At 43.1% G+C, this 27,220-nt stretch overlaps 1 protein-coding gene across 6 annotated transcripts in view; it reads left to right on the top strand.

Annotated features, from left to right (window-relative positions):
* The window catches only part of LOC129703771 (beta-galactoside alpha-2,6-sialyltransferase 1-like), a 58,768-nt gene that overhangs the window by 15,735 nt on the left and 15,813 nt on the right, over positions 1–27,220 (top strand). For 5 of the 6 annotated variants that reach the window (XM_055646476.1, XM_055646478.1, XM_055646479.1 and 2 more), the window contains 3 exons: positions 3,265–4,116; positions 18,238–18,335; positions 26,488–26,589. In XM_055646476.1, the coding sequence (XP_055502451.1) occupies positions 3,315–4,116; positions 18,238–18,335; positions 26,488–26,589 (1,002 nt within the window). In that variant the 5' untranslated portion in view covers positions 3,265–3,314. The remainder of the gene's footprint in view (positions 1–3,264; positions 4,117–18,237; positions 18,336–26,487; positions 26,590–27,220) is intronic. The other variant, XM_055646480.1, reaches the window with a different exon arrangement.

The following is a 27,220-nucleotide window of genomic DNA, read 5'->3' as shown; positions in this document are numbered from 1 at the left end:
TGTTGCATATTGACTCCCACTCCTCACCATATTTTGAAAGCAAAGAGGGCTTTTGAAGTAGTTAATTAGAAATTAGATTGCACCCCAATAATTTTTGATGTCAGTATTGAACAATCTAAAATGAATGTGACTAAATAATTTTCATGATCATTTCAGCCAGAATTGGGCCTGTTGGGATCCATACAGCCTCGTCTCATATTTTCCGAGATATATACCTCATAAATTTATTCATGATTTATGCCTTCTCAAAATAAATTGGAGCTGCCTGGTTGATATGATGACTGTTGTTTCGCTGTCTCAAAAGAAAGCTGGCAACACAAGTTGGCGGGTTCGGCAGGATGGGTGGCGTTTCTGGTTGGAAACCTTCAACCGACTGTTAGTCCCTCAGTCTGAAGAAGGGTCCCGAACCTAAACGTAATTCATCTCTTTTCTCCAGAGAAGTTGCCTGACCTGCTGAATTACTCCAGCATTATGTGTCTATCTTCACCTTAAACCAGCACCTGCAGTTCTGTCCAAAGCAACACTGTCTGTTGTATTGCACACCCAAACAACAGTTACTGAGAACAAGGCAACTCCAATACTTATTGTAGACTGACCCAACTAACCCCTACTGCCAGAAGTGCCCAACTCCTGAGTGTAGTTTAGAGATACAATGTGGACACAGGCTCTTTGACCCACTGAATCCACGCTGACCATCAATCACCCATTCACACACCCTACTTTTACATCGATTCCCTATACATTAGGGGACATTTTATAGAGTGTGATTAACCTTCAAACCCGTGCGTCTGTGGGATGGACATTGGAGCAACTGGAAGTAACCCAGGTGGTCACAGGGAGAATGTGCAAACTCCACACAGACAGCACCTGAGGTCAGAGTCATGGGTCTGTGACTATAGATACCTAGAAGATAGAGAAGGGAGGGTTTCTGTGCAAGTGTCAGTTGTAACAAGCAGTGTTTATAATGCCATTGCATTTAATTACACATAGTGTCATGCAGCTTGAAAACATGCCCTTTGGTCATCTTGTCCATGCTGACCTTGCCTTCTTGACCACTCTATCTATCTATCTGTGAGGCCATTTTCAGGATCCTAGATCCCTCTGCTCTGTAACACTCTCCAGGCCCCAGCCACCCAGTCGTGCCCCAGTTTAACTTCCTAAAACGCAAAACCTTGCACTTATCTGCATGCATCTCCCATCGACCCTTTGCCCAACTGATCAAGATCTTGCCGTACTTTTTGATAGCCATCCTCTCCAGTAACTTACCTACCACAGACATTAGGCTCATTTGTCTATAGCTCCCAGGCTTTTCCTTGCTGCTCTGAGGTACAACATTAGCCACCATCCAATCTTCCAGCACCTCATCCATGTCTAACGCTGATTCATGTAATCAATAATGTCATGACATTTGTAGACAATAGGAAAGAGCAGTGAGAGTGGGCTATTCAATCCCTTGTGCCTGTTCCACAATTCTGTATGATCATGACTAAACGGTTTCCTCATTCCTGCACTCTCCCCGATACCCTGTTGATGCTTTGTTCTATATATTTGGGTTCTCCCATATGTATCTATCACCAGTGCCTCTGTAGCCAGTGTTCCTATATAGGTTGTTGTTCGTCTCTACTGGATCTCCCGGTTGCTAACCATTTTAACTCTGCTTCCCATTCCCACACTGACCTTTCTGTCCTATCCTGTCCTGTCCTGATGCCACGCACAAATTGGAGAAACAGCACTCCAGCAGTATGATTGTTGAATCCTCAAATTTTAGGTAACTTCTACAAACAGTCCCCCCCCCCCCCCCCCCCCCCCCCCCCCCCCCCCCCCCCCCCCCCCCCCCCCCCCCCCCCCCCCCCCCCCCCCCCCCCTCGTCGCCCCTCTTTGCCCCCCCCCCCCCCTTCACTAAGAGCCGCTTAACCAGTTCCACAGGTTGCAACGCTGACCCTCGCCAATAATCTGCCTGTCAGGGAACCTCCCTGATTGAGATAATCTGTCCTGATCATTTCTTGCCAACAGTTCCCCCACCCCTCCCAGCCATAATCAGTCTGAAGAAGTGTCCCAACCCAATACGTCACCTATCCATGTTCTCCAGGGGTGCTGCCTGACCCACTGAGTTACTCCAGCACTCTGTGAAACGTCACCTATCCATGTTCCCCACAGATGCTGCCTGACCCACTGAGTTACTCCAGCACTCTGTGAAACGTCACCTATCCATGTTCCCCACAGATGCTGCCTGACCCACTGAGTTACTCCAGCACTCTGTGTGTTACTCCAGCACTCTGTGTGTCTATCTTTGTTGTTCTTCGTATCTTGTTCAGTAAAGTGATGGCAGCTAAAATAGTAGGGGGTTGGTTCACTTGTCAGCACCTCTGTGCAACACAGTTTAATTCCCTTGTGATGGCAAGCATGCTACAGTTGATGCTAAATATATTGAACCAGTTTTAAAATAATTTGAGGAACCAGATTTAGTTCCTGTGCTTCATAAGATGGTGAAATCCAATTTCAGGCACAAGAAATAAAGAAATTGTGTTGTGCAAAATCAAATGGACTCAATGTCAAGTGGCACATCAACAATTTATCTCTCCCTTGCTTGAAAACTAATAAGCCATTGTCGTTCTTTTTAGAAAAACAGAGATGTTATTTAAGGGTGTCACATTGGCACAAAGGTGGCACAGTGCTGTAGCGGGTAGAGCTGCTGCCTCAGTGCCAGAGACCCAGGTTCGATCCTGACCTCGGGTGCTGTTTGTGTGGATTTTGAACGTTCTCCCTGAGACTGCGTAGGTTTCCTAAATGGAACATGCGGGTTTGTAGGTTATTTGGCCTCTGTAGATTGTAGGGAGTGGATGAGAAAGTGGGACAACGTGGAACTAATGTGAATGGGCGATCGGTGGTCAGCAAGGTGGTCAGCAAGGAGTCTTTGGGCCAAAGGGCCTGTTTCCATGTTAAATTATAAACTAAACCAAAGAACACTGTTTCTTTTTGTTCAAAACCGTCAGTTTTGTTTTTAAATATTTATGTCGCCTAAGTGGCCAAGTATCTTCATGGCTTGGGGGGGAAATGCTAAAAATGATCAAAGATCTATTTAAATTCAGGCACCATTTTGTCTCAAAGTTGACTTATTTTGGTGTCTGTAGCACACGTTGCAGAATATGAGTTTCATTCACGTGCAAGTTTCAAAATGACAAAGTGCAGCTGCAAGTTTCAAAATGACAAAGTGGGTTAAATTTGCCAACAATTAACAATGTACAATTGTGCTTCTATTTATAGGTTTCCTGCACTATCCAGCACTTAATAGTTTGAACCTAACTGGAATAGAAATGGTTTTACCTAGCTTTGGGGTTATGAAGAAGTTTTGTGTCTTCATGTGTGTCATTACACCCTGCCTCTACACTGTCATCTATATAATATGTTTTCAGAAGGCAAATGTATTGCTCAAAAATGGATTGAACTATGATGAAACCAAGGAACTCCAATATGATCTGATTCAGCGTGAAGCACAGGAGGTATTACGTGGTAGGGAGGATGCAAAAGAATTGAGTAATGAAGATGCCAAACAAGGTTTTTTTTGGAAACATTTTGAGATAGTAAAGTCAAATTCAAGTGTTATTTTAAAGACAATTGCCACCAGATCCAGTAAGGTAGAAATTCCTATTAAAGGACCTACTGTTTCAAAGGATATTTTGCCTGCATCTGCAATTACCAAGGATTTAATCAGGGCCCGACCAATAAAGCAACAATTAATCACAGCTGCACAAGCCACCAAGATCAAACTTGCACTTAGAAATCAGTGGATGATTTGGAATGAAGATAGCTCTTCAAGTAACCTTAATCGGCGCCTACAGAATGCCAAAAAAAATTATGTTGCCATGAATAAATTTGCTGTAAACTTTACTGGAAAGAGGAGACTGAGGAAATTGAGCAGCAAAGAATTGTTGTGCGAACTGAAGCAGAGAGTGGAGGTGGCTTCCATTCAATTTGGAGACGAGCCCTTCACAACATCCAGGTGGAAGCAATTCTTACCGACCAGAAATCTTTCCCAAACACTAGGACCTTTTCAGACATGTGCCGTTGTAATGTCAGCTGGATCAATCCTGAAGTCAAAGCTTGGAAGAGAAATAGGTGAGTTTTACACAAAATCATGTTGATGTGGGGATTCAAGGGTAATGTTTGCCAAGCTTCCTATTTCAATAGAAAAGCAAAATAGAGAACAAGATGGACCTCATCCAGGATAACAAGATAGATTGTCAATCCTATTCAACTGAGTTATTGGTAAGTCTGAATTTCGCCTTGCTTTAGGGTTACAGAAATGGTCATTTTATCTTGGCTATTCACTGGATAAGGGAACCATTAGAGAGTGGTCTTCAAAATGTTCTTGTCAGTAGTTTTTATTCCAAACCTAAACTTTATTCCAATTTTTTTTTAAACCTCCAGATCAAAAACTGCAAAATCTCTTCATACATTCTCAGTGTCTATGCACTCAATAGTACCAAAATCAGTAGTGTTTGCACTTATCTTTAAACACAAACATCCTTGCCACTCATGTGGCCCCCTGGGGTGATAATCACCCCCTTGTTCGACAGGCGTTCCCACCAGACTCTGCCCCTCAATGTCCAGCAGTGGAGGGACCCGAGACTGTGGTCCTCCCCCACTGAGCCTTGGCGTTGGCTGCATCAAGCAAGGTTCAGTGAGTCTCTTATTATGCACCCCTGCTGTCTGGAATGGGCCAGTCGGCACCATTCCCTGACTGACATCTCGCTGTGCTGAGACCCCAACAAGGTTCGGGCAGACCATAGAACATCTTTCACCGAATTGATGATCTTCCAGTAGCATTTAATATCTATCTCTGAATGTATCGCTGGGAACAGCCCATATATTAGAGATTCCTCTGTTATGGAGCTGCTCAGGATGAGTCGTGACAGGATTCTTGCATCATTCTCCAGACTCTCTTTGTGAATACACCTCACGAGGTGGCAACCGTCTCAAGGTCAGTAACAATTTGGAACAATTGAGGCGGAACATAACAGGACAAACTAGTCTCAAAAAACTTGCTGTCTCGCCCACTGTTTGTTCCATAGAGGCCATTAGTGTGTATAGATTATAATCATTGTATCAAACTGTCAATGTTTTCCAACAGTCTCTCGGATATCAGGATCCACCCTGGGAGGAAATAAATGATTGTTGAATTATGATTCTAACGCAAATTGTATTTTTTTAAATTCAGTCCAAGTGGGAAAGTGTCGGGATTTATAACTCCTCCATTAAAATGACCCAGTTTCCAAGTGCTGTCTGTGTGGAGTTTGCACATTCTCACCATGACCACATGGCTTTCCTCTGATGCTCCCATTTTCCTCACCTACTCCAATGATGTGCTGGTTGGTTGGCTATTTGGCTAAATAACGTCTAGGGCAGTTCTGACAGGAATGATGGTGGAGTACTGTACACATCTGCGGGAATAGATGATGGGGAAATATGTGGAGGAGTGAGATTGCTGACAGAGCTCTGAGGACCAGCATACTCTAAATGGGCTGAATGGCCTCCTATGTTTCAAAGACCGTGTGAAAATGTGAAGAATATCAAATTTCATATCCAGCATTTGGGCGTGTAGCTTGTGCTGGTTGTTGATTTATGTTGGCACAACCCTGATTGTGAATGCTTTGATTTATATCTTCCCCATACATCTGACATGCTTCTTATCTGGTCCTCCAGGCACACAATACACAATTCTCCTCATACTCATCTCTGGTAAAGGTTGACCTCTGGAAAAGAGAGACAAATGCCCAACCCATCAAAATCACACACCAGCAAAGGAACAGACTGCACCTTTAATTGCCTGCATAATTTACAAAAATAGCATGTGAGATTCTAATCACTTGTTATTCCTACTTGCATTCCCTATTTTTTAAGTCCACAGAATTAAACCGTCACATTAACGTAGAAGATAGATGGTGTCAGATAATTTGAAAAATAGCAAACGAGTTCGGTCTCATGTTGTTTTAACTTCAGAATTATGTCCACTGTTTTCATCAAAAATTCTGCTCACATTAATACATGCTTTAGATTCCCTAGTCTTACATAGAGTTGAACCTTTGGCCAGGTTATTGTACTTTTGTACAAGGGAGTTTTGCATTGTACCAAGATGTGCATGTCTAATTTTGTTGAGCTGACTTTAATTATATGGAATTTAAATTATTAATATAGTCACAACATTAGATAGAATTGTTCTTTATAATTAGAAAAATAGAGTAGGTCTTGCACATATCCTGAAATTCCTTGCGGTTTGGGTAGGCTAGGCAGTGATGTTAGTCATTATTTTTGAATGCTTATAATAATAAGAAATGGTGAAATAGTTAGGTCTCCAAATTCACACATCATAGATTGACAAATCATATCTGTTTCCAGTTTTCCTGGAGTTTAAGGAATGCACGGTGAAGCCACCCCAATAGATCAACTTCCTGTAGATCTTTCCAAAATTGTCACTGAAGACTAATTTAACGTTATTTGCAAAACTGTAATTGAAGCCCATGGCTGTGCCGTGTAGACAACTAGCTGTAACTTGGAATTTTGGTGGTTGAAACAAGGAACTGCAGGTGCTGGTTTACAACCAAAAAGGCACAAAGTGCTGGAGTCACTGTGTCCTTTTTTTTAATCATTTTGATAATTCACATGATTTTATTCTTCGACGCAGACTTAAGTGATAGGGACAGAGCATGTATCCCCACTGTGGTGGGTGATGTTACTCCTACTTGGAACACCAGAGGGTGACGCTATGCTGATATCTGATTGCAGACCCTGGTTGGAAACCAGTATCCTGCCTCAAAAATAAATCATGTGTTGGAAGGAACTGTAGAGGCTGGGTTGAACGAAGATAGACACAAAAAGCTGGAGTAACTCAGCAGGACCAGGCAGTATCTCTAGAGAAAAGGAATAGGTGTTGTTTCAGGTTGAGATCCTACTTCAGGCAAGACAAATTTCACTACAACATTTGGTGTATGTGACAATAAATGTCCTTTGTCCTTTGGGTCTGAGAATCAGGGGAAAGAACGGTCTCGACCCAAAACATCACCTATTCATTTTCTCCAGAGATGCTGTCTGACCCATTGAGTTACTCCAGCTTTTTGTGTCAAAAAAAATTTAGATTTATAAACGGAATTAGTGTGTTCTCTAAAATAATACAGAAGCAAAGTCATAATCTATGAAACTTTCTTGAATCAGTTCACTGTTGGTGGGCTCAGTCATCCAAGCAAGCCTGTACTTTTGAAATCTTTTGTAATTCCTTAATTTAACAAAAGTGGCCATCAGGTGATGGGAACTGCTTGGATGCCAGGGAAATGAAGAAGAGTGTTCCTTTTTGGCAAATATTTGCAAAGTAAAGATATAGGAAAGAACTGCAGATGCTGGTTTACATTGTAGATAGACACAAAATGCTGGAGTAACTCAGCTGGTCAGGCAACATATCTGGAAAAAAAGTAATAGGTGATGCTTTGGGTGGAGATCTTTCTTCAGACTTCAGTCTTCAGTCTTCAGACCCAAAACATCACCTACCTGTGTTCCTTTTCCGCCGAGGTGCTGCCTGATCTGCTAGAAAACATTATAGAATTACACAGAGTGAATACACAGGGTGAATAAAACCATGAGGTTTAATTATGCTAACCTGTATTTTGATGAAAGAAAGCATAACACCTTTTTTCCCCTGTAACGGCTTCCATTTTTTAGGCAGTACAATGTAAATTGTATTGGCTTTGTCTTAATGGCCATACAATATGATCTATACAAATTATCCTAAAATAATAAATTATTATCCAATTAAAGAAGTGGAACTACTGAAGTAGCTGACTTCTTTGTCAGACAGTAGTGTAGGCAGCGAGTTGCTCATTTTTTTTGACTGTGTACAATTTGTGCATCGTTAAGATTTCCCCGCTGAACATACTCAGTAAAATTATATCCAATTTTGCTTCAATTTTAGCCTTTCTGATCTCAGCAGAGCAAATTATTTTAAGATTCTCAGCAAAAGCTGTCCTATCTTAACCATAGTTTATCTGGAACATTTAGAATATTGTTTTTAATATTTTCATAGCTACGATGTTAATCCATTTACTATTTCTCGTTCTTGTTGGAAAGTCTGAAATCTTTGTTCTTAGGCTTTTTAACCTTTGTCTGGTCTGCAGTGTCTGTTTTAGTGTTGTGATCAGCATCTTAGACAGAAGTCTGTCGGAAGAGTGTTGGGGCCGGCAGCATCTAAGACAATAGACCCCGGTGTTTAACAGGGTCAGAGGACCTATTTGTCATTTGTCCCATTAAATTAGCAAGGACTTAGCAATTTTGCTCATTTGGATAAACATGGTTATTTAAATAAATGGAAATTGCTGAAAGCACGCAGCATATCTGTGCAGAGAGAAACAGAGCTGCACAACCTGAAACACACCTTTAAAACTGTTAAAACTCTTTGAAAGATATGCAAAGGATCTCTATTAACATATAGGATCGTTAATCCAATTCTTCTACGTCATCCTTTGCCAGCTGTTGCTGAGATCTCTGATTCTTTTGAGGCCTGAACCAATGACTGTTTATGAACCAAACTGGAATTCAATTGCAGCGGTTCAGAATTGGAGGTTGTGCAAATGTTTTGGGGGTTTTATAAAAACAATGATTCAAAAACACGCTTCCATGGAAGAGTAGTTCGCCGGCTTGCAACCATTCCTACTTTTTTCGGTCCTAAATGTCTTAATCTGTATCCTGACGCAGTTATCCCTCCTCTCTGGATCCCATCAGGGGAAACATCTCCCCTCATCCTCCCTGTTGGATTTTTATTTCACTTTAGTTTAATTTAGAGATACAGCGCGGAAACGGGTTATTCGGCCCACTGAGTCCGCACTGACAAACGATCCCCACACACTAACGCTATCCTACACACAATAGACAATAGGTGCAGGAGTAGAGGCCATTTGGCCCTTTGAGCCAGCACCGCCATTCAATGTGATCATGGCTGATCATCCCCAATCAGTACCCCGTTCCTGCCTTCTCCCCATATCCCCTGACTCCGCTATCTTTAAGAGCCCTATCTAGCTCTCTCTTGAAAGTATCCAGAGAACCGGCCTCCACCACCCTCTGAGGCAGAGAATTCCACACACTCACAACTCTCTGTGAGAAAAGGTTTTCCTCGTCTCTGTTCTAAGTGGCTTACTCCTTATTCTTAAACTGTGGCCCCTGGTTCTGGACTCCCCCAACATCGGGAACATGTTTCCTGCCTCTAGTGTGTCCAAGCCCTTAACAATCATATATGTTTCAATGAGATGCCCTCTCATCCTTCTAAACTCTAGAGTATACAAGCCCAGCCACTCCATTCTCTCAGCATATGACAGTCCCACCATCCCGGGAATTAACCTGGTGAACCTACGCTGGGCTCCCTCAATAGCAAGAATGTCCTTCCTCAAATTAGGGAACCAAAACTGCACAGAATACTCCAGGTCATTAACTGCCTTATTCGATGATGTCAACCAGGCTGATGGATAGAATTAGGCTGATGCATAAAAATGTCTATGTTACAAAGGGGAACTACTGTTATCAAATATACAAGGCTCTCTCTCTATATTTGATATAAGCACAAACATAGACACAAAGTGCTGCAGTAACTCAACGGGTCAGGCAGCATCGCTGAAGAAAAAGGATGAGTGACCTTTTGGGTCGGGACCCTTCTTCAGAGGTTGGAGGTTCCAGACCCGAAACGTCACTCATCTTTTTTCTTCAGCGATACTGCCTGACCCACTGAATTCCTCCGGCACTTTGTGTCTATCTTTGGTATAAACCAGCATCTGCTGTTCTTTATTTCTACATATGGGCAAACAAACTATTCAGTAGCACTCAAAAAAAAGTAGAAATCTATCTCACAAACTCTGTGTACATTTCTTCTGGAAGCTCTATCGGTATAACTTTGTTATAAACTCTGATACTGTGATGGCTCTGGGGTTGTCATTGATCTTCTGCCGGTGATCCCAAGTGGAAGAACCAGAGGAAATACCCAACATATATTTCACTGACATTCGAACGGCCATCCATGTGAAATGAGCGAAGGGAGGGAGAGTCTCTGTTTCCTCTCTGCCATCCAGAAACAACAGAGAGGGCAGCTGCTCTCCACCTGACTTGCACGAAGGGGAAACAATGGCCAAAATCTTGTGACAGGACAGGCACCACGGAACAAATCCTGAAGCATGGTGACAAAACCGAGCATGTGAAACCGCAGCAGTCCTTGATGATGAAATGACGATTTCACATCTAGACTTTTGTAAATGGGTCCTCCTTTTTAGCAAAACATTCGCAAAGCTGCTGTAAAGCTCTACTGAAACGGTTTCAGTTTGTCACAAGTACAGTGGAGAAACTGCACGTCTACTGTGAAAGAAACTCAAGTCAAAAACACTCCATGAAAGGCAACCGATCAACTCCAGATTATTGTCTGTGTGAAATCGAACACATCCCTCCTTGGTTGTTACAGCTACTTCCACTGAAACCTCAAGCATCATCACTATTAAAAATATAGCATCTCAGGTGGTAATGTCATGAATGTGGTGCCAGTGAATGCCCAGAGCAACATTAATATGTGCCAAGGATAAAGCAAAGAATGATTGTTGGAAATGAAATCACTGACCCTGGTTATCAATGCCTGGGAACAAGTTCATTATGTCTCCTGCTTTACGCCATTCACCTAACCATCTTTCCCTTCTCTGAGCCAATCAGTAAGTGAAACTGCTTTTAATTAAAGCAATCCAGGATTAATATAAAGAGGATATTTATTACTGTTGATGTAGGAAATCATTACGTTCAAAGGGTAGAAGAATTCAGCTACAATAAATTTCATTTAAAACGGAATATCCCACCCAAACGGTTTAGAGTACAGCCCCCTGCACCTAAAATCAATGTCAATAAGAAGGGAAGATATTGAACTTCTGTTTTGCCTTCCATCACAATGAGGAAAGTGGAGGAGTCACTGTGGTGGATGTTCATGTTAAATGTACTTTGTGTGTTCTGTTGCTTTTTATTAGTATGATGACTGCATGGCAAATCAAATTCCTCGTATGTTGCAAATTGTTCCTAATAAAGTATGATTATGATTATATGCATAAGTTCCCTTGTGATATTGTGAATGATTGGGCTGAGGTCTTTACCTAAACAGTGAAATATGGCGGAATGGTGGCACAGCAGTAGAATTGCTGCCTAACAGTAACATACCCAGGTTCGATTCTGACTATGGGTCCTGTCTGTATGGAGTTTGTATGTTTTCACCGTGACCTGTGTAGGTTTTCTCCGGGTGCTCCGGTTTCTTCCCACACTCCAAAAACATACAAGTATACAAAACATACACGCTGCAAGGCGTACGAACGGCACCAACTGGACAGGATAGTGAAGACCGCAAGCAGGATTATTGGTGCTCCACTCCCCTTCCTGCTGGACATATACAGGAAGAGATGTATCAACAGAGCCATCTCCATCATCAAAGACCCTTACCACCCATCGCATGACATTTTCTCCATCCTCCCATCTGGGAAGAGGTACAGGAGCATTAGCTGCAAAACCAGCAGGATGCTCCTCAGCTTCTTCCCACAGGCTATAAGACTGTTAAATGGACTTTGCCCCCTGCCAAATATCGCGCACAAACCCCCACACTGCAGCAGAGCCACTGTTGTGCCGCTGCCGGTCGGAACGGCTGTTGAATGTTTAGTAGAGTGTTAAATTTGTTCATGACATGTATTTTTTATTTCTATTTTTTTTTTTTTTTCATGCACACTGAATGGACACTGGTTGAGCAACGTTTTTTTGTTTCCTCTGGGTATGCGAATACTCAGGAAATGACAATAAAGATATACAATACAATACAATACAAGTATGTAGGTTAATTGGCTTTGGTAAAATTATAAATTGTCCCTCATTAAAACATATAAGATTGTTAAGGGCTTGGACACGCTAGAGGCAGGAAACATGTTCTCTGGATACTTTCAAGAGCGAGCTAGATAGGGCTCTTAAAGATAGCGGGGTCAGGGGATATGGGGAGAAGGCAGGAACGGGGTACTGATTGAGGATGATCAGCCATGATCACATTGAATGACGGTGCTGGCTCGAAGGGCCAAATGGTCTGACCCTGCACCTATTGTCTATTGATTAGAAAAACGGGCTGCTCAAAGCAATGAAATATGATGGAACTGCAGTTGCTGGTTTATACCAAAGGTAGACGCAAAATGCTGGAGTAACTGAGTGGGTCAGGCAGCATCTCTGGAGAAAATGGATAAGTGACATTTTGGGTCAGGACCCTTCTTGGAACCCATGTTCTCCAGAGATGCTGTCTGACCCGCTGAGTTACTCCAGCATTTCGTGTTTATCCTGCTCAAACCAAAGATTTGGTTTGAAACTTTAGAATTCAGTGGGGCAAAGGACTCCTTTTGATCCTTCTTTGCCTTTAATGTATTTGGGATCAAGAAATCAAATGTTTTGTGAACATTAGAGTATAATTTTAGTAATACCATAGAGAGTTAAGATGAAGTTAAACCAGGATATAGTTTTGTGGGAGCAAGTTAAAAATCTGCCCCAGCTGTTTGGTAAACAGAAGCTGAAGTCTCTCTGACTAAAAAAAATTGCTCAATTTATTTTGCCTTTCACACCCTAAGTTGTTCCATGAAAATATAGGAACTATAAAATTCTGCTTTATACCGAAGGTAGACACAAGATGCTGGAATAACTCAGCAGGTCAGGCAACATCTCTGGAGAAAAAGAATACGTGATGTTTCTCAGACTGAAATTAGACGTAGGGAGATGGAAATAAACAGGAGGCGAGATAATGGCAGAACAAATCACGGCTGGCACTCGGTGACCTCAGGAAGGGTGGCATCCATATGGCCCTTTTGTTATTCCACATTCTCCAGTCACCAGTGGGCCATTATGTGCTCCGCCCTTCCTGAAGTAATCTGTTGCCGGCCCTGATTTGTTCGGGCCCTTTGTCGACTCCACCCCCCCACCCCACTTCTACATTCAGATTGAAGAAGTTTTCCGACCCAAAACGTTACCTATTCCGTTTCTCTAGAGATTCTGCCTGTAAAAGCCATGGAGGATTTCGACCCGAAAGGTCACATTCCTTTCCCTACACAAATGCTTCTCAACCCACTGAAGTTCCTCGTCCTCCAGCAGATCGTTTGTTACTCCAAACTAGAGGGAGACCTTGTTTAAAAAAAATAGAGACTGGTGCCTCTCGGTGGATACGTGTTTGACAAAATGAGTGAACGTTTTTGGACCATTTTGGTCTTGGGTTAATTCCAATTTCCCATTTGTGCCTTTTGAAGGTGTTGTTATGGTGAAACAATCTGGGAGTTTTATATCATTGGCCAATGGGCAGTAAAGGCCATGGGCACTTTCCCAGCATTTGAGAACTCCAGTTATTGGCTTGAAGTGGTTAGAACTGTGCAGATTCTAATAATTTCCAATATAAACCAGCTCACTAAGAAATCAATATTAAAATTGAATTAGTTCATATTTAGTTATGCCAAGAATGCATAATGCAAGCCAGTGGGCTGATGATTAGATATTAACACCAATACTCCCTTGAGTTAGGTATTGAATGAAATTGAACATTGGGCTGTACTGCTTAGACTGGGCCAAGTATTTGAAAGAAGATTAAAACCAAATGAAATGCGGTTTGTTTCTGGGCATAACCTGAAACTGAGTTAATGAGTCCATGGAGTCGAATGGCGATATGCAACAGACCATCCACAGAGTCAGTGGATTGATTGAAGAGTATGAACTGGACATATATTTGATGCAGTTTTCTGAAAGGGCCCAATGCTTTACATTTTTATTTCAACTCATTTTTTGATGCCATACATGATTTTTTCCAGATTTGTTTACCAAATTTATTTTTCATCACTTTTGTTTCCTTTATTTTGACATCACTACCTTTTCCTCGTGTCTACCTGCCATTCAGTCATTGCCTGTTCCATGTGCAAATGCAGTTTTCCCATCTCTTTTTTTGGTTTTCTTTTCTTCATTTCATTCATATCTAACAATATTTTCCCCTCTTGTTCTCTGTCCCATAGACACTATTTCTTTCTCATTGTATTTTTGTGACTTCCCACCGCTAATAATCTCCAACTCTAATTTCATCCTTCTCTTTCTTAGAATCTTCTATCTATCTATCTATCTATCTATCTATCTATCTATCTATCTATCTATCTATCTATCTATCTATCTATCTATCTATCTATCTATCTAACTAAAAGTCTGTTCTTGACCGGTTTTGGCCATCTGTGCTGCGATTTCTGAGAGAACGCCGCCACCTACGGCCGTCATTTTTGGCCACCTTGCTCAGAGCCCCCCTCCGCCGCATGTGTGCCGAGGATTAAAAATGACAGATATTAATGTTTAACAAAATTCCCCATTCTCTCTGCTGCCCCCGCTGGCGGCAGGGGGGAGGGACTATAAAACCAGGAAGTGGTATGCCACACAGTCTCTTCAAGATGGAGGAAGGCAGAGGGTCACGTTTCTCTGAGCTGTGAATAACACTGAACACATGTATACTCAAATGTAAGTGCCTTTAGTGGTTTTAAAATGCTTGCAGAATGTGTCTATTGGTTCTAAAGCTTGCAAAAAATATGTCTATTGGTTCTAAAGCTGGCAAAAATATGTCTCTATTGGTTCTAAGCTTGCAAAAATATGTCTATTGGTTCTAAAGCTTGCAAAAAAATGTCTATTGGTTTTAAAGCTTGCAAAAAAAGCTTGCAAAAGAAGTCTATTGGTTCTAAAGCTTGCAAAAAAATGTCTATTGGTTCTAAAGCTTGCAAAAAAAATGTCTATTGGTTCTAAAGCTTACAAAAAGTGTATCTATTGGTTCTAAAGCTTGCAAAAAAATCTATTGGTTCTAAAGTTTGCAAAAATATGTCTATTGGTTCTAAAGCTTGCAAAAAAATGTCTATAGGTTCTAAAGCTTGCAAAAAAATGTCTATTGGCTCTAAAGCTTGCAAAAAAAATGTCTATTGGTTCTAAAGCTTGCAAAAAAATGTCTATTGGTTCTAAAGCTTGCAAAAAATGTCTATTGGTTCCAGAAAGCCCCCCACCCGCCCGCCCGGTTGGCTTGGCTTGGGTGTGTCTTGAAATTGAAAGGCACTACTTATTGCAAAATGGTGGCATGAAGTTGAAAGGCACTACTTACTGCAAATGGTGGCTTGGGTGTGGCTTGAAGTTGAAAGACACCACACTGCAAATGGTGGCATGAAGTTGAAAGGCACTACTTACTGCAAATGGTGGATTGGTTGCTTTGGCTTGAAGTTGAAAGGCACTACTTACTGCAAATGGAAAGGGCAAATTGGGTGCTTTGGTTTGAAGTTGAAAGACACTACTTACTGCAAATTGTGGCTTGGGTGCTTTGGCTTGAAGTTGAAAGGCACTACTTACTGCAAATTGGCTTGCAAATGCTTTGGCTTGAAGTTGAAAGGCACTACTTACTGCAAATGATGGATTGTTTGCTTTGGCTTGAAGCTGAAAGGCACTACTTACTGCAAATGATGGCTTGGGTATTTGGCTTGAAGTTGAAAGGCACTACTTACTGCAAATGGTGGCTTGGGTAATTTAGCTTGAAGTTGAAAGGCACCACTTACTGGAAATGGTGGCTTGGTTGCTTTGGCTTGAAGTTGAAAGGCACTACTTACTGCAAATGATGGCTTGGCTGTGGCTTGAAGTTGAAAGACACCACTTACTGCAAATGGTGGCTTGGGTGCTTTGGCTTGAAGTTAAAAGGCACTACTGTAAATGCACTTACTTCCTGTTTGCACTGTATATTGATTTTAGATAAAACGCTACCTCTTACGGCTGTGATTTTTGGCAATCTTACTCGGTCCCCCTCCACTGAGCAGTTGGAGAGAATTCTTCCCATCAATGAATAATAAAAGTGTTATTAGTTTTAAAAAAAAATGTTGAGAATCTCTCTCCTATCAATCACTCCATGAAAGCCACAGCTTTTCCGGTGGGGGGGGGGGGGGGGGGGGGTTATAAAACCGGGAAATGTGGGTGTGGCTCAGTCTCTGCAAGATGGAGGAGGGAGAGGTCACGACTCGCTGTCTTTAGTGGCTTTGCACCCTACTTCAAATGGTATGAAACTGCACTTGAATTTGGTGGCCTTATACCCTGCTTGAAATAGAATTTCAAGGATTAACCGTGAGTCAACTACCAGCCCACCAGCCGTGAGTGAGTTGCCAGCACAAAAGGCTTGATTGACTGAGAGGCCAGCCCAAGAATCCATTTGGCGCACAATTTGCATACTAGCCCTCTGGAAACCAGTCCCTTCAGCCCACAACACCCATACTAGCGCTCCAGAAAGCACTGCCCCCCCAACTGGCCACCAATATTAGAATTGGTGGAGAGGTGGAATATTGCGTTGGATGACCAGCCCTCCTGTGTGATGCTGGGACCCAACGGGTCCCACTTAGTCTAGTATAATATTAAAACTCTGTGGCTGGCTGGCTGTGTGTGTGTGTGTTTCTGCCTGACTTGTGGGTGCCAGCCTTTGATTCGTTGCTACGCCAACACCAGACCTAGAAACGCTGAGATTTTTTCCATTTCGGTAGAGATTTCACTTTTCATTCCAAGTATCCACTCCTGATTAAATTTCGTTTTGTCGCCTCCTGCTGGCCAGCGACCATAACGGCTGCTGGCGCCCGCCTCTCGCCTCAAAGACGCCATTTAAAAACAGCCGCACTGCTAAGTGCTGGAATCTTATGTCCGGGAACGTCTTGAGTTGGAGGACCATGTCTCCCGTGGGGGCTACGGGTAGGGAACGGCTGTGTTGGGGGAGCAGACCCAACGGGTCTGCACTTGGTCTAGTATAACTATAAAAGTCTCTTCTTGTGTGCTGTATGTTTGTATGTTTCGTATCTTCCCCAAAACGCAACGTGCTTAAATGTTACATACGTTGACTCGCATTTTTGTCCTCCACACTGTAATCAGGTTCACTTAACATTTGATGCTATATTTCACATTATTGATGATTAAAGCTAAAAAAAAAAGCCAAATTTAACGTTATTTACTGTTAAAATCTTTCCTGCCAGCTTCCAACACACTTTAATACAAAGTTGCAAGACAGGAACACTCTGAACATTTCACTTCAATGGGATATCACAGCAAGTGCTTCAACAGGAGGGGGAGGGCGAATTGGTATTGCAATTGAAACTGCTGTGGCAGGCAGAGGAAGTGCAACTGGATTTTGTTTTTAAAGTCCACTGCTGAGGGAGGCAGGGGAGTGCCGGAATCTTACCTTCGGGAATGGGTTGAGTTGGGGGACCACTCCTCCCGTGGGGGCTACGGGTTAGGGGTGCAATATTGCGTTGGGAAACGGGTTGCATTAGGGGACCAGGCCTCCCATGTAACAGGGATCCAATGAGCCCCACTTGGTCTAGTATACCTGTAAAAATGTCATCTTGTATGTGTGTGTGTTGTATGTATGTTTTGTATCTTCCTCAAAACGCTATGCATTAGTGCTGAAATTTCTACATATCCTTACTCATTTTTTTCCCATCCATGCCGTAATCAGGTTCACTTAAGATTTCATGCTATATTTCATGTTATTGATAATTAAAGTTTAAAAAAGCTAATTTAACAAGATTTTTACTGTTAAAATCCTTCCTGCCACCTTCCAACAAACCTTCGATACAAAGTTGCAATACATGAACACTCTGTGCTTCCACCAACTTTTCACCTGAATGGGATATCATAGCCATCCACCCGACATTTGCAACAATGTTGCCATTATAGCTCCTGGCAGGACAGGAGGGGAGGGTCAATTGGTGTTGCAATTGGGGAAATGCAATTGGAATTATTTTTATTAAAGTCCGATGCTAGCAGAAGCAGGGGAGTGCTCGAATCTTACGTTCGGCAACGGGTTGAGTTGGGGGACCACGCCTCCCATGGGGGCTACGGGTTAGTGGTGCAATGTTGCGTTGGGGAACAGGTCCCAGTTGGTCTCGTAACTATTAAAAGTTCTTTCATTGTGACATATCATAATATAAAACAATTTGAATCCTTAGCATCTTTGTTTTACCTGTGTTTTGGGGTGACCTCCAACTCTGGTTCATTTGTTAAATTGCACACAGCTTCACTCGTTTGTAAACTCCATGAATATTCTCCGTCCTGTAGATTTATCGATGTAAAATTCGCTGACCTAAATCTCAACCAAAAATAAACATTTGGAATCTACTTGTCCCTTTCTCTTATTATCAGATGCCCATGACGCCGTTCTGAGGTTCAATCGGGCACCTACCATTGGATTTGAGTCTGATGTGGGGAACCGTACAACAATTCGGATAGTTAATTCACAGGTAACGTCGAACAAGACTGGCATTTGTACTTACGGCATTGAGGGCAGAAACCTTCACCCCTACAGGTCAAAAACCTTCAAATCTCTCATTTACTTTCTCCAGATGATCCCAACTAAGGATCAATTTGGATACTTATTCACAGAATGTGTGATTCAGAGGCTGCAACTTAATACTCTTGCATCTTATAACATGTATTGACCCAGTAAGGGTTGATAATATACCGCAATGACCATTATTGGATATTTGTATCAGGGTGCTGGATAGCAGGTATGGGATACACCTAAAACAAATTAATCACTGCCTATAGAGTGGCATGCTGCCACAGCGATACAGTTGCTGCCTTACAACACCAGAGACCCAGGTTCGATCCTGACTATGGGTGCTGTCTGTACAGAGTTTGTACGTTCTCCCTATGGCCTGCATGAGTTTTCTCTGAGAGCTCCGGTTTCCACCCACTCTCCAAAGACATGCAGGTTTGTAGGTTAATTGGCTTGGTAGAATTGTAAATTGTCCTTGGTGTGTGTAGGATAGTGTTAGTGTGTGGGGTTTGTTGGTCGGCGTGGACTCAGTGGGCCGAAGGGCCTGTTTCCGTGCTGTCTCTCAAACTAAACTAAACTATTGTGCAGCCTGAGCTAATTCACAGTTTGATGGGGCTCGTAGTAAATAGTGTATGTTGTGGCAGGAAGAGCACATAAATATTAACTTACACAATGGGCAGTGACAAAATATTTCCCACGATGGGAAAATCAAATACGAGAGGTAAGAGAGACAAAGATTAAAGGTGATGTGTGGGGTGAGATCTTTTTCCACCGAGGGTGGTGAGTGAGTGCCTGGAGTGGGGGGGTGGGGGGGTGGGGGGGTTGGGTTTGGGGGGGGGGGGGGGGGGGGGGGGCGGGGTGGGGGGGGGGGGGGGGGGGGGGGGGGGGGGGGGCGGGGTGGGTGGTGGGGATAGCCATGTGGATCTGGAGGGATTTGGATTATGTGCAGATAGACAAAGGTTGGTGTTGGCATTATTTTCGGGACTGGTATTGTGGGTCGGAGGGCTAGTTGTTGTGCTGCACTGTTCTATGTTCTATTTGGATTTGCAGGGAATGGAGAGATACGGATTATATGCAGGCGGCTAAGATTTGGTATTGGCATCAGCATCATGTTTGGCACAGACACTGTGGGCCAAAGAGCCAGTTCTCGTGCTGTATTGTTCCATGTTCCAGTTTATTTTACATGGGATAGAGCTCTTAAAGATAGCGGAGTCAAAGGAGAAGGGGAGAAGGGAGGAACAAGGTACTGATTGTGGATAATCAGCCATGATCGCAGTAAATGGTGGTGCTGGCTCAAAGGGCCAAATAGCCTACTCCTGCACCTATTGTTTATTGAAATGCTGCCAGTTTTGTCCATAATGATTCCATTCGGCCATTGACTGCTGTGGGAGCGATAGGGTGGAGAAAGGACGACCTCTCAGAACTAATCAAGAACTAATTTGAGGGGCAGAGTGGCATAGCAATAAATTTGCTGTCTTATAGTTCCATAGGCTCTGATTCGATCCTAACCACAGGTGCTGCCTGTACTGACTGGGTTTTCTCTGGGTGTTCCTGTTTCCTCCCACACCCCAAAAACGTACACATATGTAGGTTAATTGGCTCCCATTAAATTGTAAATTTTATCTAGCGGGTAGGATAGTGCTAGTAGAAATATAGAAAATAGGTGCAGGAGTAGGCCCTTCGGCCCTTCAAGCTAGCACCGCCACTCAATATGATCATGGCTGATCATCCAAAATCAGCACCCCGTTCTGTTTTTTTCCCCATATCCCTTGATTCCCTTAGCTCGACGAGCTAAATCTAACTCTCTCTTGAAAACATACGTGGATCGCTGGTCAGCGTGGACCCAGTGGACCGAAAGGCCTATTTCCATGCTGTATCTCTAAAGTCTAAAGTCAACAGAAGTCGCCCAGTCACGTTATTGCAAATGTTCTTTTCAACCCATAACTTTGGATGATGCTGTTAGTTAGTTTATTGTCATTTGTACCAAGGTACAGTGAAAAGCTTTTGTTGCGTGCTAACCAGTCAGTAGAAAGACAATACATGATTACAATCGATCCATTTACAGTGTATAGGTATCTGATAAGGGAATTAGATTAGATTAGATAGCCTTTATTGTCATTCAGACCGAAGTCTGAACGAAATTGCAGCAGTCATACATATAATACAATAAAAACAACAATAAACACATATTAACATCCACCACAGTGAGTCCACCCAGCATCTCCTCACTGTGATGGAGGCAAAAGTCTTAGGTCTGCAGTCTCTTCCCTCCTCTTCTCCCTCTGCGCTGAGGCTGATACCCCCCCCGGGCGATGTTACAAATCAGTCCCGCGGCTCAAACACCGCGGCCCGGGGTGGTCGAAGCTGCCGCCCACCAGTCCTGCAGACGCAGCCGCTGGCCCACGGCCGAACCCCGGACTCAGGCCACCACCGCCAGAACACCGTCCCAGCCACCCTCACGTGAGTGCTGCGCCGTAGCCTCGGGCCGGGCCGCCCCGACATGGGCGCCGCTTCTCCCCCGGACCGGGCCGCCCCGACTTGGGCGCCGAACCTCCCCCGGGCTGCCAGCGCCGCACCTTCCCGAGCTCGGCCGCTCCGACGGGAGCCTCGTTCCACCCTCGGGCTGGCCGTCCTCACGGGAGCGTCCCAACCTCTTCCAGCCCTGAGCCGGACCACCCTCACGGGAGCGAGCTCAGGGCGAGTCCTGACGGGCTCTGCCTCCGGAGCCTCGAGGTCGTCAGCTCCATTAGGCCTCAGCGCAGACGGAGGCAGAGAAGGGGAATACGACAAAAAAGGTCGCATTCCCCCGCAGGGAGAGACTGCAAACCCCGTTTCAACCCCCCCCCCCCACCCAAAACACAAGCTAAAACCAAAAACTAGACTAACCAAAAAAAAATAAACAACACAAAAAACACAAAACAAACGGGACTGCCGGTGAACCGCTGCAGCCAGAGCCGCGCCACTAACATTTAGTGCTGCTGCACCCGCTGAGTTTTTCCAGCATTTTTGTGGACCTTCGATCTTCCAGCATCTGCAGTTCCTTCTTGAACATTTAGTGCCAGGTAGCCTGATGGGATGAGAGAAAGTCCAATAAGCAAAAGAGCAGTGGGGTGCCAGACACATTGTGAGGTGCATCAACAAAACAGTTACCACATACAATTGAGCACTGGAGATTTCTGTAATATGTATTGACTTTACTCCAAGAACTGTTTGTACATAACAAAAGGAATTCATCAGCAGTTCCTCAAAAAAAAACCCTCAAAACTATTCTCTACTTGAACGACTTTAAACATTAATTTCACAAAACACTTGCCCCTCGGTTTGAATTGTAAGGTACAAGGTTGAATTTTAATATTAAATGTATAATGTATATTAGGTGACAAGATTAAAATTCATGACTTTTTCAGAATAACATGCTCCATTCACTAGTTAACTAAGATATTTAATTGTGATCTTACATGACATCATAAGTTAGTGGAATTGGGCCATGCGGCCCATCATGATAATCCCATCATTTAATTATTGCAGTTCTCTCAATCAGGGGTGACATTTTTATAAGGTTTGGAATGATATGCTTCACCAATTAGTCTGTACATTTGTCAGATGATTCGGCCATTTGTCCACACAACTGAGCAGACGTCTGTCTCCATTCACGATGCAGTTGGGTTTCCTGGGCATATGGTAGTCAAACAAACAGTTCCTTAAAGATAGTTACAAACATAGCAAAATAGGTGCAGGAGTAGGCCAGCCAGCACCACCATTCAATATGATCATGGCTGATCATCTAAAATCAGAACTCATTCCTGCTGTTTCCCAATATCCCTTGATTCCTTTAGCCCTTAGAGCTAAATCTCTCTTGCAAACAACCAGCGAAATGGCCTCCATTGTCTTCTGTGGCAGAGAATTCCACAGATTCACAACTATCTGGGTGAAATAACTTTTCCTCATCTCAGTCCTAAATGGCCGAGCCCTTATTCTTAAACTGTGACCCCTGGTTCTGGACTCCACCAACATCGGGAACAATTTTCCTGCATCTAGCCTGTCCAATCTCTTAAGAATTGTATATGTTTCTATAAGGTCTGCTCTCATCCTTCGAAATTCCAGTGAATACAAGCTCAGTCGACCCATTCTTTCATCATCCGCCAGTCCCACCATCCCGGAAATTAACCTGCTGAACCTATGCTGCACTCCCTCAATAGCAATATTGTCCTTCCTCAAATTAGGAGACCAAAATTGCACACAATACCTGTTTTATACACAATGCCTGATTTGCACACAGGTGCGGTCTCACCAGAGCCCTGTACAACTGCAGTAGGACCTGCTTGCTCCTAAACTCAAATTCTCTTGCAATGAAGGCCAACATGCCATTAGCTTGCTTCACTGCCTGCTGTACCTGCATATTTACTTTCAGTGACCGATGTACAAGGACACCCAGGTCTTTTGCACCTCCCCTTTTCCCAATCTGACACCATTCAGATAATATTCTGCCTTCCTGTTCTTGCCACCAAAGTGGATAACCTCACATTTATCCACATTATACTGCATCTGCCATGCATCTGCCCACTCACCCAACCTATCCAAATCACCCTGCAGCCTCATAGCATCCTCATCACCCACACTGCCACCCAGCTTTGTGTCATCCGCAAACTTGGAGATGTCACATTTAATTTCCTCGTCATAATCGTTAATATATTTTGTAAATAACTGGGGTCCCAGCATCGAGCCTTGTGGCACCCCACTAATCACTGCCTGCCATTTTGAAAAGGACCTGTAAATTCCTAATCTTTGCTTACTGTCTGCCAACCAGTTCTCTATCCATGTCAATACTCTACCCCCAATACCATGTGCTCTAATTTTGCCCACTATTCTCTTGTGTGGAACCTTGCCAAAGGCTTTTTGAAAGTCCAGATGAACCACATCCACTGTCTCTCCCTTATCCATTCTACTTGTAACATCCTCAAAAAAATCCCAGAAGGTTAGTCAAGCATGATTTCCCCTTCATAAATCCATACTGACTTTGACCGATCCTGTCACTGCTTTCCAACAATGGAAAATGATCACCAATGCATCCACGATTTCTAGGCCACCTCCTTGAGTACTCTGGGATGTAGACCATCAGGCCCTGGGGATTTATCTGCCTTCAGTCCCAAAGGTTTACCTAACACCATTTCCTGACTAATGTGGATTCCCTTCAGTTCCTCCCATGAGATCCTTGGTCCCCTAGTATTTCTGGGAGATTGTGTCTTCCTTAGTGAAGACAAAACCAAAATACTGATCTGCCAATTCCTTCTTTCCCATTATAAATCCACCTGTCTCTGGTTGTAAGGGACCTACATTTGTCTTCACTAATCTTTTCTTTTATACATATTCAAAGAGTCTTTTAGTCAGTTTTTATATTCCTTGCAAATTTTCTTTCATGCTCTTCCCCCCCCCCCCCCCCCTCTTAATTAACCCCTTTGTCTTCCTCTGTTGAGTTCTACATTTCTCCCAGCCCTCTGGTTTGATGCTTTCTCTGGCTAATTTATATGCCTTTTCCTTGGACTTGGTTTCCCTCGTTCACCACTTTCCCCATTTTATTTTTTCGCCAGACAGGGATGAACAATGTTTGGAGTTCATTCATGCAGTCTTTAAATCTTTGCCATTGCATCTCCACTGTCAACTGGCACACGTGACAATAAAAGACCTTTGAAACCTTTAATTCCCGGTTCATACCTTCAAAGTCTCCTTTCTTTAAGTTCAGGAGTTAGAAGCTACTGCTCAGAATTCACTTACAGTGTGTCTGTAGAATAGTCTTGACCCGAGACGTCACCCATTCCTTCTCTCCAGAGATGCTGCCTGTACTGCTGAGTTACTCCAGCTTTTTGTGTCTATCTACAATGCGTTTATTTGCTTGAACATGAAGCCAAGAGAAAAATTAGTATCTATTTGGCAATCTCATTTCTTATCTGCCCAATGGAAGACTAGGTGTCTGAGGTTATGAAGTCAATGGTTTCCAAGCAGCCGAGCTGGCCACAAAACATGTGGCTGACCTAATATTTAGTACGTTGCCAGCAGCTAGAAGATTTACCGATCTCCAATGTCACGCAGACAATTTCAAAACCTTGTTTCGATAATGACAAGAACATTTGAAAATCCGTAAATTTGGAAGTCTCTTTGAAAGCTGCAGTGTCCCATCAGTGTTATGTAACGGTGTCATATAGGGATTGATAGCTCCATCCATTAAACATTGTGAAACAATGAATATCTGGCTTTGATCCAGTGGCTTGTTTCCCCCTGGGTATTGCATAACTCGGCAGATTATGGATTTGAATTTGTCCAGCAGTAAAATGTTACATTCGGTGGTTGCCAATTAATTTTTCTAATTTACATTGTGCGTTTGTTTTTCCATTTGAAAAGTTGAAAATCACAATCACACCTTCAGCAGGACTGCATAACTCAAGATTAATCAAAACTGACCATAAAGAATGACTGAAATTTGTATCCCAAGTGATGATGGTAGGGTCGACAAGAAAATCTTGAAGCTATTTGTTCAAGGGATATGGGGAAAAAGCAGGAATGGGGTACTGATTTTGGATGATCAGCCATGAGTATCTTGAATGGCGGTGCTGGCTCGAATGGCCGAATGGCCTACTGCTGCACCTATTTTCTATATTTCTATGTTTCTATCCAAACAAAGGCCCTTTTTTTCTGGACCCTTTGCCAATGTAACGATGTCTCCAAAAGTTGAACATCTTGCACAAATATCAGGGTGAATCTGGTCTGGCAGGAGCTGGCATCAACTGGCATTTGAAAGTGTGAAGATTGGGAGTAAAACTCATTCACCATTTCTTAGATTGCTTGTAAACTTAAACATTTTTAACATCTAAGCATCAATGTTGTGCTGATACAGAAATACAAAGTGCCGGAGGAACTCGGTGGGTCAGGCAGCATGGACAGAGGATGTTTTGGGTTAGGACCCTTCCGCAGATTGATGGGGGGGGGGGGGGGGGGGGGGGGGTTAGGGTTGAAGCAAAACCTGGAAAGTGATGGGTGGATGCAGGTGAGGGGGATTGTTTTGGATTTGAATTTGTACTTTGGAAATGGTGCCAAAATATGGTGGTGCCCGCTTGTGTAAATATACAACAACAAAAATTGACAGTGCAGTTACACGTGTGTGAAATACAGCAGCATTGATTAGCAGATGGGTGGAGCCAATGGCAAAGGCTGGAGGTGAAAAGTGGCAAAATGGTGTCAGATAAGGATAGAAGTGAAATGTAAAGCCCAAGGGAGATGTGGGGGTACAACATTGGGCAATGAGCATATGGAGGGGGTGGGGGAGGAGCAGAGTGACTGGGATGGTGGGAGGAATGTATGCACACTGCCGTGGGGGCAGGGGCAGGGGCAGAGGCAAGAGAGGGAGCTGTTACTTGAAAATGGAGAACTCAATGTTTCACACAAACCTTTGGTCATTTCATGTACTATCTTAACTCTTTGTTTTCACATTACCTTATTTGTGATGTGGGATTGCTTTAAATATTTTTTTCAAAGGGCAATTGGTTGTATTTCTGTGTGAGCTTGCAAATTATTTCCTACGGGTTAGGTTCAGTCTCAACTCAAAGATTACATTGAACTGCAGAAGTCTAGGATATGGAAGTGTGTGGACCAATAAATGTGGCATGGAATATAAAGAGCTAGAGTACCATCTGCAGAGAGATATTCACAGATGGCTTGAGGATTGTCAGTAGCTGATGTGCGTAGCTTTGGGGAAAGTAAAATTCTGATTGTGTCAGTTGGAGTAACGTAGAAGTTTTTAAATAAATGGTTTGGGATATTTAGAACTTGGAATGAATTCCATTTTATAAAAGGGAGCTAAATAATAATCCTTATTTATATTGTGTAATCCCATTGCTTTAATGAGGTAGACACCATCATCTCTCAGACAGCTCTCAAATATAATTACAGGACTATTCTTTAAGTATTTTTATTCAAACAGTGTAGATTTTACGAGATGTTATGAAAGTGAGAAATTCAATTCATTTAACTGATCAACTCGCCCATTCTGCTCTCCCTTCACTGATATAAATGGATGCTGACCATACATTTTGCATGTGCTAAACCAGAACTTTTCTCCACAGATCCTTTCAAGGCGAGAGCACAACTTTCATGGTGACAGTTTGTACAAAACAGGTGTCTTATTAGTCTGGGACCCAGCACCATATTCAAGTAACCTTACTAAGGTACGGTCTAATTTACCTGCTAGAGTATGCTCTTACCTTTGAGGAATTTCAAAAAGCCCTTAATTTTTAGCTTACCACAAACATTAGTAGTCCCACAATCACATGGAGTAGGCATGTGTATACACCAAGAATGTTGTTGAATGCACGTGGAAGGAGTGTGGCATTGCTTACATTTGTTATTAAATCATTTAAGGTGCCCAGAGATATATCTCTCTTTCCCTTTCTCTCTTCCCCCCCCCCCCTCTCCTTTTCCCCCCCTCTCCCTCCATTCTCTCTCTCTCTCTCCCTCCACTCCTCTCTCTCTCTCTCTCTCTCTCTCTCTCTCTATCTCTCTCTATATCTATCTCTCTCTCTCTGTGTTTAGTGTGTGCACATCTTCTATTTGGAGAAGGCACCTTTCCCACAACCAACTTTGTGACTGCTACATTTGCAATGGTCTCATGACATCCAAGAGTTCCAAGATGACCTATTTCTTCTTCACCCCAAGCATGACCTTCATGTCTTGATCCTTCTGGCTGCTATTATTTCGTGCAAGGCTGATACCCAATGTCAGGAAGTATAGTATGTGAGGGAATGGCACAGTACTCACTACATACCTTAAAGATTTGTGTTTCACTCAAATACTCTTTGG

The sequence above is a fragment of the Leucoraja erinacea genome, chromosome 14, assembly GCF_028641065.1.
Source record: "Leucoraja erinacea ecotype New England chromosome 14, Leri_hhj_1, whole genome shotgun sequence".
Lineage (NCBI taxonomy): Eukaryota > Metazoa > Chordata > Chondrichthyes > Rajiformes > Rajidae > Leucoraja > Leucoraja erinaceus.
This window is presented reverse-complemented; position numbering and strand designations above follow the sequence as displayed.